Below are 15046 nucleotides of genomic sequence, written 5' to 3'. Positions count from 1 at the left end.
TGATTCAGAAGAAATCAGTGTTACAAATCTCAGCTTTGCTAAACAGAGATGCTGGTGTCAGGTTGCATGCACAGTTCCACTGCAAAGACAGATGAAAGCTGGTATTTAGGCTTAGAGGTCAGATGAAACTTTGAGCATGGATTTGGCGGTGTCAGCATCTGATGAGAAATTTCAGACATTCTTGGAGAATATCCTGATTTTCCAGTTGCCTTTTGCTGCCATTTTAATCAATGTTTGATCATGTTTACAGCAGCCTTCCAGTACCTAAAGGTGGCCCACAAGAAAGCTGGAAAGGAACTTTTGATGAGGGCATGTAATGATAGGAGAAGAGGGAATAGCTTTAGACTGAAAGATGGCAAGTTTAGATTAGATATTGGGCAGAAATTTATCACTGTGAGGGTGGTGAGGCACTGGAACAGGCTGCCCAGAGAAGTTGTGGGTGTTCCATCCCTGCAAGTGTTCAGGATCAGGTTGGATGGGGCCTTGAGCAGCCTGGTCTAGTGGGAGATTTCCCTGCCCACAGCAGAGGGGTTGGAACTTTGAAGACCCTTCCAGCACAAATCATTCAATGACACCTAAGTCTGAACCAGGAGTTGTAGTTTTGGATTTTGAATGAAATTTGTGGAAGTAAACTTACAAACAGGGATTACATCCAGGTTCCTGAAATACTTGGGATTGGTTTAGAGCCTTATCCAAACCCCAGTAACATCATTAGAAGAGCTTCATCTGACTGAAAATGCAATTATCAGATTGTTTCCAATGTGACATACCCAGGGAGCAGCACCAGAGCAGTGCCTCAATCACTGCACTCAATTCCTCTTTGTTGTGTTGGAGACTTGTTCTATCCCTGTGGGTTTTATGTTTATCAGGACGTGTGCTGCAGGTCCCTCCTCAGCAGAGCTGCTGGGGAGCTTTTGTGTTGTCCCACAGTCAGAGGTGCCTCTGTCTCCAGGGCTTTGTTTGATGTCAGAGCAGGATGTCCTGTGCAGAGCCATGGGCAGAACAGTCGTTCTGCTGTCCTCAATTTAAAGTCACTTTAAACAAATTTAAACACAGGCAATTTAAAGTCATTTAAACAAATCATAAGATATTTTCAGGGTGGCCTGCAGGAGTGTTGGTTTAGCTCACCTCCTTGCCTTGAGGTCAGGTCAACCCTACCTGCACCATTTCTGGCAGATATTTGTCCAGCCCCTTCTTTATTTCCCTCTGCCCATAGTCATGTCCATAGTCTGCCTCCTGTCCCCGCTGAAACTGAAAGTGTAGGGTGGCAGTTTTGTTGCAATGCTCACAGAGACCATGGAAATAATAATTTCAGCATTAGTGAGTTACTGCGTTTGAGGTCAGTTCAGGGAAAGAAAATGGTTACAGTAGCTTTGGGCAAAATAGCAAATAGAAATGGCAAGTAGAGATGTAAGTAAAGTGTGGGGGTTTTTCTCATGGAAGCAGTGAGTGGCATTTTCTACAGCACAAAGTCCCACAGAACTTGACTGAAGACCAAGCTGCAAGAAGATATTTTGGGAATGCTGCATCTGTGTGGAAGTAGCAAGGTATTGAGTCTTCGGGAAAATCCTGACCCAAGATAAAAAACCAGTGCATGAGGTGTGTTTGGTAAAGCAGTAACAAATGTTGGCTTGAAGGTCTGTTGCTCAGTTATGTTCAGTTTCACATCCTAGACAGCTCCTGTGTTTAAAAAAAAAGAAAGAAAAGAAGTCTTGGGAAGCTCTTTGGGCAGTCTGTTGCTGCAGTCTTTGGATCACTTGAGAAAAATGCAATTACCAAAGCTTTCTAAAGCTTTGTGGATGACCTTGTTGAGCTCTCTTGGGCACAGTTGTGTTGCAGAAAGAAAAACAGATGGCAAAGACTGCTGAACATAAAACTGCCATTTTCTTTCTTGATTTTTGTAGGTACCTATGTGTACTCAGGGGAGGGAAGCTGCCTATGTATTTACTTCTTATTAATTGCATTTATTCAGCTACTTCTTATTAATTGCATTTATTCTGCAGCTTTATTCAAAGCAGCAGATCTGTTGGTGGTAGAAAGCATTTAGAAACAGGCATCTCTTTGCAGAATCAGCCCTCACTGATGATGATGATGATGATGATGCAGTAGGTAGGAATTAGAGCAGGCAGAGACTGTGCACAAGTGCAGTGCCTGTGCTGTGTTGCACTGAGGTACTGATAAATGAAAAGGCAAACTTCAGCTTTAAATAGCTTATTAACTCAATGAACAGGCCTTTGTTGCCTCTCCTGTCTCTAAGGGCACAGCTTCACCAAATGGTGGGGGGAGTGCCAGGAGTACCACTTGCAGTGATCAAAAACAGCTGGAACATCTGCTTTTAATGCCAGTCAACTTGAGGTTTAGGTAGGAATTTTTCAAGTTGCTTCTATTATTTATATTATTTTGCTACTATTATTATATAAGTTGCTACTATTATTTATATTATATATATAAATATATACTATATTGATATTATATTATCAAGTTGCTACTATTATTTATATTGTTTTGCTACTATTATTATATTTATTATTATAAAACAAGAAAGACAGCACAGTGTGAGCCGCATTGAGAATGTGCTCACTGGGAATGAATTGGTAGAAATTTCAGGATTAACGGCATTTTTGAAACAAAACTAATGCCTAATGTTGCAGTTCATCACCAAAGCAGCCATTTACTTTTACTTTAGAAGCAGGAGGAAAAAATCAAAATCTAGCCTGGCATACAAAACACCTGACTCTGTGTTCCTCTCACAACCTGCTGGTTTTTCCAAGTGTTCCAAGTACTGAATTTCAAGCAAAGGCAAATCTCACACTAGTAAATATTTTGATGCAATTCCCATATTTTGAAGACAATGACTGGCAAAAGGCTGGCTTGGTAAGTGTGATTCCATGATGGGAACCACTCAAATACCTTTGTTCTTGGCATGACTGGAATCAGCCCTCTTTGACTGGGTGTTTGAGAACTCTGTAGCTGTTTTGAGAGCTCTATAGCTTTTTAGAGAATTCTGTAGCTGTGCCTGAAGACTGCAAAAGCAGAGAGACTGCTTTTGATGGCAATATTGTGCAAAGAGGCAGACACAGAGGCAGCCTGTGTGCAGCACAATGTCTCAGGGACAAGCACACCATAATTGCAGCACAATTGCCATGTTCTGTAAATTAAACAGTGCAACTTGCCAGCAGTTAAGGATTTTAACTGCACAGCTATTATGGCCGTAATGTTGAAAATATATTTTATGATTTAAAAGCTTCTATATGTGTTTTATGTGGTTTAAGATGGCCCATGGAATACCTCAAGAGGGTAACAGGCTAGCCAGCATTTCTCCCTGCTGGGCTGCAGAAGTTAGCAGTGCCAAAATCATGGGCTTTCATCTTATGCTGCTGAATCCAGCAGTCTTCATTTGAACCAATGTTTCCTCTTTCTCCTGAAAAACAGAGTGCTCTGCTCTTCCCCCTTCCCTAATCTAATCCTTCAGGACCCCTCAGTGGGGGAGAGGAGAGATTCAGTTGTGTGGTTGGAGAGATGAGGATGGGCAGAAGTCACCTGGGGCAGGGGGCAGTGACTGCACAGCCACAGCTGTGGTGGGCACCTCAGCTGGCTGTGTGTTCACCCTTCCATGCTCACAGGAGCTCCTGAACCTCCTGTGCCTTCAGTGTGGAGCGTGCAGACAAGCAAGAGTTTGCAGGAGTTTTGTTCTAGTATATTCTATGTGGAAACAGAGGCATTTCTGGAGCTGACAGGAGCTCAGCCCTGTAATTTTGCTGCATGATGATGTTTCTCACTCAAGTCCAGCACTGCATCTCCATGTGTCATATCCTCACTGAGCTTTCAGACAGCAGGCAATATTTGCTAAATAATTGTGTGGCATGGGTGGTTTTAATGATTTTACTAGGGCAGTGGAAAATTTTAATGACGGAAGCAACATTTTAATTGCATTTTCTGTGAAACCAGTTACTGCTCCAGCCACTGTTTATCAGTTCCTCATCACTTGCTACATAAAATACATTTCCTATACCTAGAGGGGAGCAGCAGCAAGGTATTATTTGTGGGTGAGTCTGGCAGTGAGACTGCATCAGGCAGTTAATGTCTGCTGATTTTCCTCTCCTTCCCAAGTGCAGTGCTCTGCCTTTTCCTCTATCATACTTCAGGTACCTTTAATGTTCTGCAGCTCATTGTCAGTTTGCAAAGCCATTCACATGGCAGTGAATCAGAGTTGTACCTGGAGGAAGAATGGAGTAATTTATTTCTGCACACAAGGTTCCTAACTTTGTCCCTAGAGGAGGTCAGCAATCTTATTTGTGGGTTCTGCACTAACCAGAAATGGAACAGTTTGCAGGGGTAACAACTGGGTTTCATGCTCCTTGAATCCTTTTAACTGCAGGAGTGATGGTCCAATCTTGACCTGAGGACAAGAAGTTCCCTCTTTTCTGTCTATCCTTTTAACTGACCTAAATAAGTATCCAGAGACTCCCTTGCCCTGGCCCTACCCTTGAATTGGGTTTTTTTGGTAGTTTCTCTGACCCCGTCTGTGATGCATTACTTGACCTAATTCACCCATCTGTCCAGAAACTGTTGGCTGTCTCTTTTCACTGTATCCTTCACCCACATCTCTGTTTGTGGAAGGTCAGATTACTCCTCATCCTCATGGTTTTTGGTGTCCTCATGGGGCTGTGTTGGTGTGTGTGGTAGGCCAGGAGAGGGGCATTGCTTCCTCTGCAGAGTGGCACCAGCAGTAGGGTTTGCTCTGCTGTGTGAAATGCATGTCAAACTCTCTCAACATCTTCTTATATTCAATTTCAAGCAACCTTCACCAGCATCTTTTTGACTAGTATGTTTGCAAGGCACCTAGTGGTAATGGGTATTGCACCTGCATTCCTGTTCAGCCATGAGGAGCACTGAAAAAAACCTCAAATGATGCTGAAGTCCCATGGAATAGCAGTAAGTTCAAAATATTCAACCAGGATAAGAGAAGAAATAAGACCATCCACGTGAGGGTGTTAAAGCATCAAGCCACAGTGAGGGGTCTGTGGATGCTGGGGGTAATGAAAAACAACACCCTGCTGCATTCCTGCCAGTTTAATTCTTGCCCTATCCTTGCAACAAAAAGAAGAGGAGAAGGGTCTCATAAGAAGGAAAATGCTTTTGTGCAAAACAGCCTTTAGACTTGCTCTTTCCTGAGGCTGCTGAGTGAAATCATTTAGCAGGGCTATAAAAGGGCTGGCTACAATGGGGGTGTTAATAGCATTTGCAGCTATGTAAGCAGCAGTAACAACAGCAGAGTAATCAAATCTCATCTTTCAGAGGGGAAGTTGATCACCTGAGTGGGTCTGGGATTTCCTCTTGTATCACTGCCAGGTATCTTCACAGGCTAATTGAAATGTGGAGTGCAGTCTGGGGCCAGGGGCATGGCAGTGGCTGGGTGGATCTGATCTCTGAACACACACACAGCAGCTCTGGTCACACTCCTGCCCTGAGGCCTGAGAGCTCCCTGGGTGCTGCTGGCTCTTATCTCTGGCTGTGGCTTTCTGCTTTTTTTGAAAACCTTTTTTTTCCTCTTGACCTGGGCTTCAAGTGCATTGCTCTGGCAGAGTCATAACTTGGGTGAGATCTCTTCATCTGCACTTGCAGCTTCCTTTGCTGACTTTTAACCCAAGAGCAGTAAAAAACATGGCTGAGAAGAGGCAGACATGACCAGACCCTAGGCAAGAACCATCTCCATCTTATTTTCTCTTGGTACAGCTTTTCTGTCTGTTAATAGTTGACTCACTGGAGCTGTGGGCAGCTGGCTCCAGACTGGCTGCCTCTTGCTCTAGGATGCAGCTCTGTTCCAGCCTCCTCTTCAGCTTCTCGCCTTTTCTTTGTATTCAGCTGCCTCTTATTTCCAGTAGGAAGCTCAGATCCTGAGGGCTTCTCATCATGAATCCAGAGGAGCAGCTGAGGGTTGGCCCTGCTGGGCATTTGGATCCTCAGCAGGCATCTGCCAGCCAGCCTGATGGCAGCAGGGACAAAAGGACCACTTTCCTCTGAGCAAGAACCACCTTCATGGCTTTGGGACCATTGGGGTACAAAAGTGGAAAGAAGGATGGACCTCTACTTGTAGAGAGGAGATCAGACTGATGCCAAGGAGGGGGGAGTATGTGGCAGCAAGTCTGGCTGCTGCTTCTGGCAAGCTGTGCCTGCATCAGTGCTGCCTTCCTTGGAGGTGTTTGAGGTGAAAAAACAGCCTTGGAAAACACTTGGTGTGCTTTGAGAAGTGATGGGAAATTCTTTGGGAAGTGAAGCCCGGAAGAGAGAAAGGCAAGGAGCTGTCTTATGCATCTGACAGGCTGATGGCAGCAAGGCCTGGCCCTGCATCTTCTCCTGACTTTGAGACAGGCTCTTCCCAAGCCTTTGATTTCTGCCTTCATGGTTTGTTTTTTTTTTTTTTTCCCTAGCCAGAACCAGTTTTGTAGAGGGACTGGAGCAAAACCATCAAAACTAATAGTCCTGGCCTTCCTTCTTAGCAACACTCAAGTGTTTGCTGAGGTATTTTAGCTCTTGACTCCTGCTTTTTTCCAGGCCTAGGCTTGTTGACTTTAAGTAGCCATCAAGAGAGTGCTCAAGGCAGTGAGCAGTGCTCAGGGAGAGCTTGAGGACAGGCTGAACCTGTGGTAGATCAGCCTGCCCAAGTGCTCCTGAGACAGGGCAGTGGATGTGGCTTCAGGGCTCCCCTCTGCAGCTGTCACACAGCAGTGGGGACCTGCAAGGCCATGCCTTGAATCCTGTGACATGCTATGGAGAAAATCTTGGTGGGCTGTTGGCCTTGGGAGGTGTTCTGAGTGCAGGAAGCTGCTGGAGATCTGAATTTTCTGTGGTTTCCTCCCTTTAGTGAGGAAAGCAGGGGCAAAACCAGATCCTTCTTCGAGGGTGTCCCGTGGAGACCCCCAGGGAAAAGCCAATCTTTTCAGAAGGAACTGGAGTGCCAAGAACTTTCCCTGAGGGGAGTGTTGATCCTATTATATTCTGAAAATCATTTCCTACCACGCTGGAGAATTGGCTTGTCAAAGCACAAATTACCCAGCAAGGAAATCACTGCCTCCAGATTCATTCGTAGCTCCTTTGTCTGCTCTGTGCTTGGCTGGTGTGTTAGGTAAATATTTGTACAACACAGAGAATTGCCTCCCTTTCTTCTCTTTTCCAAGGGTCAAAGAGATGTCAGCCATTGGCACTTGTGTGCAGCCAGGCTTCTGTGTTTGCTGGCAGGCAGGCTCCATGCCAGGATGCTGGAGCAGCCAGGGTGGCTGGCTCTGGTGGCCAGCAGCCCTTCCAAAGCATCAGAAACAGGTTACTGATGCTTTGTCCTGAGCTTATCCCACAGGGCAGTGAAGTGCTGAGTGGAACAATGAAACCAAATAACCTCTCCCCTCTGCACAAAAGGAAAAATCCTGCTGCTCTTGGTGTCTTCCCTCCATTAATCTCCGGGGGTGAACTGATTTCTGTTGCCTGTTTTTTTTTTTATCTGAGTAATTTAAAGAATGTTCCTAGCTGTGTGGTGATTACTGAAATCTCTGATGTCTATCTTAGAACTATGAAGCTTTATTGAAGTATTAAATTAATAAGAAAGAGGGAAGAGCTTTTAAGGAAGATACAGGCAGTTTTTCTCTCTGTGCCAATCTGCCGACTCCAAGCCACATAAAACAGCTCCATATCTCTGCTGGACCATTCCAGGCTGTTAGAGGTCTCTCAGCCCTGCAAGACCAGTTCATACTGGTGACTGCTACACTTTCTTTTTTTAAGAAAAAAAGACACCTTTCTATTTCCTGACACCTTTCTGTTTCCTCTGCACAGGATATGAGAGCTGGAGGGAGCTTGCTAAGGTTCTGTCAGACCCCAGTGGCCCAGGTGGGGACACGAGCCTTCAGCTGGACTATCCTCAGAGGCTGGGACACCAGGTGAGGAGCAGAACGTGCAGAAGGGCAGCCCTTCCTCTCTGATGCTGGCCCCAAGAGACCAATCTCACTTCTCACAGGAAGGAGGGCTTGCCACTGGCAAATTCTGAGCTGAGTCACAGCAATGTGAACCTACAATGGCCCCACTGTAGCCAATTAAGGTGTTTTAGATGTACCAAGCCATGGCAGGGGGATGAGGCTGGCTGGGCTTGTGGCACAGGAAGGCAAGATAGAAGCAGAAGTGAAAGGTCTGCAGAGAGTTCATTGCTCTCCAGTGAAGCACATCTCAGTGCTGTTGAGTGAAGACAGTGCTGGGAGAGCTCTTGATTGAACATTTTTGAAACATAGATGGGGAAAAAAACCCCAGAGAATGACCTAAGTTTTAACTCTGTGCTAAAGTTAACTCTAGCAAGCAGTTATAAAATACTGGTATCCTTTTCCCTCATGTAAATATGCTGTCAAAAAAACCAGGGAGCATTTTCACCCTGTTACATCCATGATATCTGGCCTGTCCTTTGGGAAGGGAGCTGGAAAACTTGTTTTATTTTCTCATGTGTTCTTGTGATGAGGTTTGAACCCTCTTGTAGAGCTTGTGTAGAACCACCTTGTACATGTCAGTGCTGTGCCATTTTTCAGGGTATTTTGACTTTTCTCTACTTGCATTTCAGGTCCAAGAGCTGCAAATAGGTGGGAGGAATAAATCAAATTATGCAGCTGTTGGCAGCCCTGTACCATGGATGCCAGAGGTGGGTGCCTTTCTCCATCATTTTGGGTGAGAGTGGTTATGGCTAGAAACCTGAACAGCAAAAATGAAAGGCAGGGAAGTATGACTGGAAATTAATTCACTTTACCAGAAGTCCACTCCCTGCTTAATGACACTTACAGACCTGAGTAATCATCTGGAAAGACTGGAGTGTCAGGATTCCAGGTAATTTGTTGTCTCCACAACTCCTCAAGGCTCCAAGCACCCACCTACAATTCCAAGCAGCCCTCTACCTTCCTGAAAAGTGAAGTTTATTCAGGGCTGGGGTGTGTAGGGCCAATCATTCATTGAGCAAATACATGCAGAAGTGTCACACTGCTCTTGCTCTGGCTTTTGCCATCCAAAAGGGGATTAAGGTTTTCTGCATGTCACAGGTGGAGAGTTCTCCACTTCAGTGGCTCTTCCATGAACAGAGACCCTCTCTGGTGACCCTTGCAGGCTGGGGTAAACACTCCCTTTGTTTCCTTCATGCCTCAATTACTCTTTCCTCCCCTGTTCCCTTATCTCATCATTCCCCTTCAGATAAGGGAGCAATGCAGCCTGCTTCTAACGAGAGGGACACCAGCCAGGGGGCATTCAGTTAATGCAGCCAGCTCACTAAATTCCTCAAGGTGATTAGAGACCTGCACAAATTAAGGAGCCTCTGTGAGTCCCCAGGGGAGAGGGAGCAGGCTGCAGGCCCTGCACTCAGATCTCCAGATCTGGTAATGGAGGGAGGGTGTATCCATCCAGCCACATCAAGGAGCAGTTCAGGTGCCTGCAGCCTTGGCTTTCCTGGCAGTAGCAGCAGCATCAGCATCAGCCACCTTCCAGAGCCCAGAACCAGATCAGGCCATTGATCTGTTCTGCATTAGAGCATGGGCTCTGGAGTGCTGGTCCCGTCTGGAGCCTGGGTCTAGAGATTTCCCAGAGCAATGAATCTGGAGAGTGGCCAGCTCTGGTGTGCAGTGAGCCTTTGCCAGGTTAGAGGTGCGTTTGTGGCCTGGGCACTTTTCTCTTTGGCTGTATAAGGCAAAATTTCCTGCCCTTGCTGCAGCACTGTGTGTGCCCAGAGGGTCAGCAGAGTCCCCCTGACTGCAAACAGAGGCCAGTGCTTCACCAGTGCCAGCTGCAGGAGGTGGAGAGGGATCTGTGGGCACAGCTCTGTACAGAGCTGCTTGCTGTCCTCCCAAACACCAGCTGAAATTTCTCCCAGCCTGGGGATTAAGTTTTTCTGTGACTCTGCCCAAATTAATTACCCTGGGTCTGTAATCCCATTGTGCCCTTCCCACAGCATCTCTAATACCTTAATTGCAGCCTGATTCCTGGGGCGAGGGACACCAGGTTGCCTCACACAGCTCAGGGAACTGGGCTTTGTTTTAATAGAGAGGCATATTCCTGAAAAACATAAATAATTAACAGAGTTGCAGAGTGAGCTGGCAGCCAGCATTGCCAAAAAAGGACAGGTTTCAGTTTTCCTCTCTCAGTTTCAGGATATGAGATAGGCAGCTTAAGTCTTCAGCCTTGGATAATGATGTAGGAAAGTGTGCTCGTTGGAAATCCCAAATTGAAGTTTTACTCTGGCACCTGGGGGAAAGGAGGGTTCACCCTTGCTCCTGGTTCCTCAAGATGCCTGTGCACATGATGGTTGTTACCCTTACTGTCAATTCCAGGCACCACAGCAAAGTCTTCCAGCTCCCAGCATCACACACTGCCTGCCCAGGCTGGAGAGGTGCGGGGTGTTTTGTTTCATTGATTCAGAAACTTGCCTGGCTATTGTCAGGGCAGAGCTGCATTTGACACTGCTGTAGGTGTGGGCAGGACTTTCAGAAAATGACTGAAAGGTTTAGCCAGGCTGTTCTGATTGACCTCTGCAAAGGCATCTGCTCAGCTCTGAGACGAGAAAGGTCTGGGCAGTGCCGGGGTGCATTTAAAATGTCCATTCCTTCTTCATGCCTGCACAGCCTTCTCTCTGCAGAGAGGTGTGAGGGATGTTCAGGAGCACAGCCCCTTACAGGTAACACCTGTACAGTTGCACAGGTGCTGCACAAAACCAAAGGATGGTGCTGGGCTGTTGTCCTGCTACCAAACCTGCCCCAAGAGGAAGCATCATCCTTTCCTGAGAGGACTGAAAGACAAAGCTGTTGCTGCTCACTCTGTCTCTGCTGATGTCCCTTCCCTGTCCTCTCGTGCCCATCCACGCAGGGGCTGTCCTGCTAACTTGTCTTGATGGATTCCCACAAGTGCCCAGCACAGCAGAGCGTGCTGCCAAGCCCAGCTGCTGGCTGCTCAGTGTCACCCAGCCAGGGGAGCTGGGCCAGGCAGGAGGAGGGGCCCCAGCCACTCTGAGGAGACAGAAGAGTCTCACAACCTCAGGAGTTTCTGGTTGGCAGCACAATGTCGCCTTTCTTCTGCGGCTCAGGCCCTCTCTGTGCCCTGTTTATCATTCCCTGGGCTGCGTGCAGCTATGCAGCTGATTTGCTTCTGTGATGCCAAAGCTGCCCAGGATTAAATTAGGAAAGCTTCTCCTCTCCATCCTGCTCCAGTTACAGGGCAGGAGGTCGTGTCTCTGCTGCTGCAATTCTCTCAGCTTTGCTGCTTGTCCAGATCTTTCTTCCCTGGGCTCCTTGCTCAGCACAAGGAGCTGTGTGCTCCAGGACACACTCACACTGTGCTGTGTGCGCTCCAGGGCACACTCACACTGTGCTGTGTGTGCTCCAGGGCACACTCACACTGTGCTGTGTGTGCTCCAGGGCACAGTCACACTGCTCTGTGTGCTCCAGGGCACACTCACACTGTGCTGTGTGTGCTCCAGGGCACACTTACACTGTGCTGTGTGTGCTCCAGGGCACAGTCACACTGCTCTGTGTGCTCCAGGGCACACTCACACTGTGCTGTGTGTGCTCCAGGGCACACTTACACTGTGCTGTGTGTGCTCCAGGGCACACTCACAGTGTGCTGTGTGTGCTCCAGGGCACCCTCACACTGCTCTGTGTGCTCCAGGGCACACTCACACTGTGCTGTGTGCGCTCCAGGGCACACTCACACTGTGCTGTGTGCTCCAGGGCACACTCACAGTGTGCTGTGTGTGCTCCAGGGCACCCTCACACTGCTCTGTGTGCTCCAGGGCACACTCACAGTGTGCTGTGTGTGCTCCAGGGCACACTCACACTGTGCTGTGTGTGCTCCAGGGCACCCTCACACTGCTCTGTGTGCTCCAGGGCACACTCACACTGTGCTGTGTGTGCTCCAGGGCACACTTACACTGTGCTGTGTGTGCTCCAGGGCACACTCACAGTGTGCTGTGTGTGCTCCAGGGCACCCTCACACTGCTCTGTGTGCTCCAGGGCACACTCACAGTGTGCTGTGTGTGCTCCAGGGCACACTCACACTGTGCTGTGTGTGCTCCAGGGCACACTCACAGTGTGCTGTGTGTGCTCCAGGGCACACTTACACTGTGCTGTGTGTGCTCCAGGGCACACTCACAGTGTGCTGTGTGTGCTCCAGGGCACCCTCACACTGCTCTGTGTGCTCCAGGGCACACTCACACTGTGCTGTGTGTGCTCCAGGGCACAGTCACACTGCTCTGTGTGCTCCAGGGCACACTCACACTGCTCTGTGTGCTCCAGGGCACACTCACAGTGTGCTCTGTGTGCTCCAGGGCACACTCACACTGTGCTGTGTGTGCTCCAGGGCACAGTCACACTGCTCTGTGTGCTCCAGGGCACACTCACACTGTGCTGTGTGTGCTCCAGGGCACCCTCACAGTGTGCTGTGTGTGCTCCAGGGCACACTCACACTGTGCTGTGTGCTCCAGGGCACACTCACACTGTGCTGTGTGTGCTCCAGGGCACACTCACACTGTGCTGTGTGCTCCAGGGCACAGTCACACTGTGCTGTGTGCGCTTCAGGGCACACTCACACTGTGCTGTGTGCGCTTCAGGGCACACTCACACTGTGCTGTGTGTGCTCCAGGGCACACTCACAGTGTGCTGTGTGTGCTCCAGGGCACACTCACACTGTGCTCTGTGTGCTCCAGGGCACACTCACAGTGTGCTGTGTGTGCTCCAGGGCACACTCACACTGTGCTGTGTGTGCTCCAGGGCACACTCACACTGTGCTGTGTGTGCTCCAGGGCACACTCACAGTGTGCTGTGTGCGCTCCAGGGCACACTCACAGTGTGCTGTGTGTGCTCCAGGGCACACTCACACTGTGCTGTGTGCGCTTCAGGGCACACTCACACTGTGCTGTGTGTGCTCCAGGGCACACTCACAGTGTGCTGTGTGTGCTCCAGGGCACACTCACACTGTGCTGTGTGTGCTCCAGGGCACCCTCACAGTGTGCTGTGTGTGCTCCAGGGCACACTCACACTGTGCTGTGTGTGCTCCAGGGCACACTCACAGTGTGCTGTGTGGGCTCCAGGGCACACTCACACTGTGCTCTGTGTGCTCCAGGGCACACTCACACTGTGCTGTGTGTGCTCCAGGGCACCCTCACAGTGTGCTGTGTGCGCTCCAGGGCACACTCACACTGTGCTGTGTGTGCTCCAGGGCACACTCACTGTGCCTGTTCTGGTGCCCTTGGTGTGTGACCTGTGCCTGTTGTGTGCCTGAGCTGGGATCATGCGCTGCTGCTATTTCAGCCGGGTGATAAGCAACTGGGGAAAGGTGATGGAGAAGTCTCTAGGGCAGGAGAAACCCTCTAAATGGGAAGGTCACATAAAACCAGCTCCTTTGAATGCTCAGACTCATGGTTCCTGGTTCTGGCCAAATCAGTCTACGCAGAATTTTCAATGTTTTTAAGGGGAGTTTTTCCCTTCTACCCTTAAAAACATTTTTGATGTTTTTAAGGGGAGGAGGGGAAACTTAACTTGTTGCTTGCCAGGTCCTAAACTTGCTTTTGCAAAACAGGGCCAGGTAGGAAGTCAAACATAGGCTAAGCTGGGAAGTCAAATGCATCAACCATGTTTTAGAATAATGTTCTAAAAACCATATTTTAGAAAATCCATTGACATTTCTGTGCACATGAATTGCTCTATAACTGCAATCTGCAAAAGCCCCAAGCAGGAGATTTTTACACCATGTTGCATGTTTTACTCATATAGCAAACAGAAGAATTTCTCAGCTGCCTGTAATGGGCAGCTGTGAATTGAGTTGGAGGGACAGAGGTGATAGAGTTTCAAAACAGCTGCTACGCTGATGACTCGTGGGGGCCTAAAATTAAAGCCTAGCTCAGTTTTCAGTCCCAAAGCAGCACTTTGGGCAGCCAGCACTTATCTGTCAATAGTGTTCTTTTTTTCCTTTTAAGAGGAAACAGAAACTAAGTTAAGCTGCCTTTACTCAGGAGAAAATTTGTTGATTTAGAAAATATTTTAAAATTGCATGCAAGAAATACTTATTATTTACCAGTAATTATTTCTAGTAGTTGTGAGTGCAGGAAAGCAAGGTGATCTCATTAACTCCTGCCAGAATCTCCTCTCTGGAGGGTTTGTAAAAACTTTGGAGGTAGGAGTGTTGGGCTAGAAATCTCAGGAATTATCTCTGTAAGTATTGATGATGTACCTAGTACTGTGCTGTCTGCCTTATTTTTGATTAGGCTGCTCTCTCCCTAATACTGCCAAACTGCAGTGAAGTTTTGTATCGCAGTGGGTCTGGTCCAAGTTTTACTCTGCAAACACTTGAGCAAGCATAGCCAGTCTTTTGGGATTTGCCTCATAAATATCTGGCGTTGCATTTGGGCTGCCCCATGTCAAAGCCAGCCCAGCTTCGTTGCAGTCCTGAGCTTTGAGATCATCCCCGGGCTCTGTCTTTGGCAGCAGTGAGCTGCAGTGCCAGCCTGGCCACAGTGTGGGAGTGTTGTGCTACGTTTCATAGAGCTCTGAGCTGCTGCCTGCCCTGTGCAAGCCGTTCTCAAAAAAAAAAAAAAAATCCCAAAAAACCAGAATCATTTGTGAGTAGCAGCAGACTTCCACAGGACTCAGCTTCTGGCAGTGATTCTCTGTGGGAGCCCAGCCTGTTCCTCTCACTTCATGTTCCACAAGAAGCAGCAGTTGTCGTTATTTGATTTGGCTGAGAAAAGCAGTGTAAGACCCTTGGGTGTGAAGCTGGATTTGGCCCAGGGGCACGGGACTGCACAGCAATTAAATTCCAATCCAGTGTTTGTCACGCTTGCAGTGATTTATTTGTATCACAAGTTCCTGCAGAGTCCCAGGTTTCTTTTGGCTGCCTCCATCACCCTGAGCCCTCTGTCTGTCTCCACTCTGATTCTGTGCATTGCTCTGAGGAGTTCCATCCACTTTGTCTCGCTGCTTTTCCTCCTGTCTGGAGGGCAGAATCCAGGCTGATGGATGTCAGCAGAGCAGGAAGAGATGTTTGTGGG

At 48.2% G+C, this 15046-nt stretch overlaps 1 protein-coding gene across 1 annotated transcript in view; it reads left to right on the top strand.

Moving 5' to 3' along the window:
* Positions 1-15046, top strand: part of B4GALNT3 (beta-1,4-N-acetyl-galactosaminyltransferase 3) — a 58217-nt gene that overhangs the window by 28170 nt on the left and 15001 nt on the right. The window contains exons 2-3 of the mRNA XM_054281786.1: positions 7825-7928; positions 8594-8671. Of these exons, the coding sequence (XP_054137761.1) occupies positions 7825-7928; positions 8594-8671 (182 nt within the window). The remainder of the gene's footprint in view (positions 1-7824; positions 7929-8593; positions 8672-15046) is intronic.

This window comes from Melozone crissalis, unplaced genomic scaffold, assembly GCF_028551555.1.
Source record: "Melozone crissalis strain CALT ecotype California unplaced genomic scaffold, PUWL_Pcris_2 ptg000033l_1, whole genome shotgun sequence".
Taxonomy (NCBI): domain Eukaryota; kingdom Metazoa; phylum Chordata; class Aves; order Passeriformes; family Passerellidae; genus Melozone; species Melozone crissalis.
This window is presented reverse-complemented; position numbering and strand designations above follow the sequence as displayed.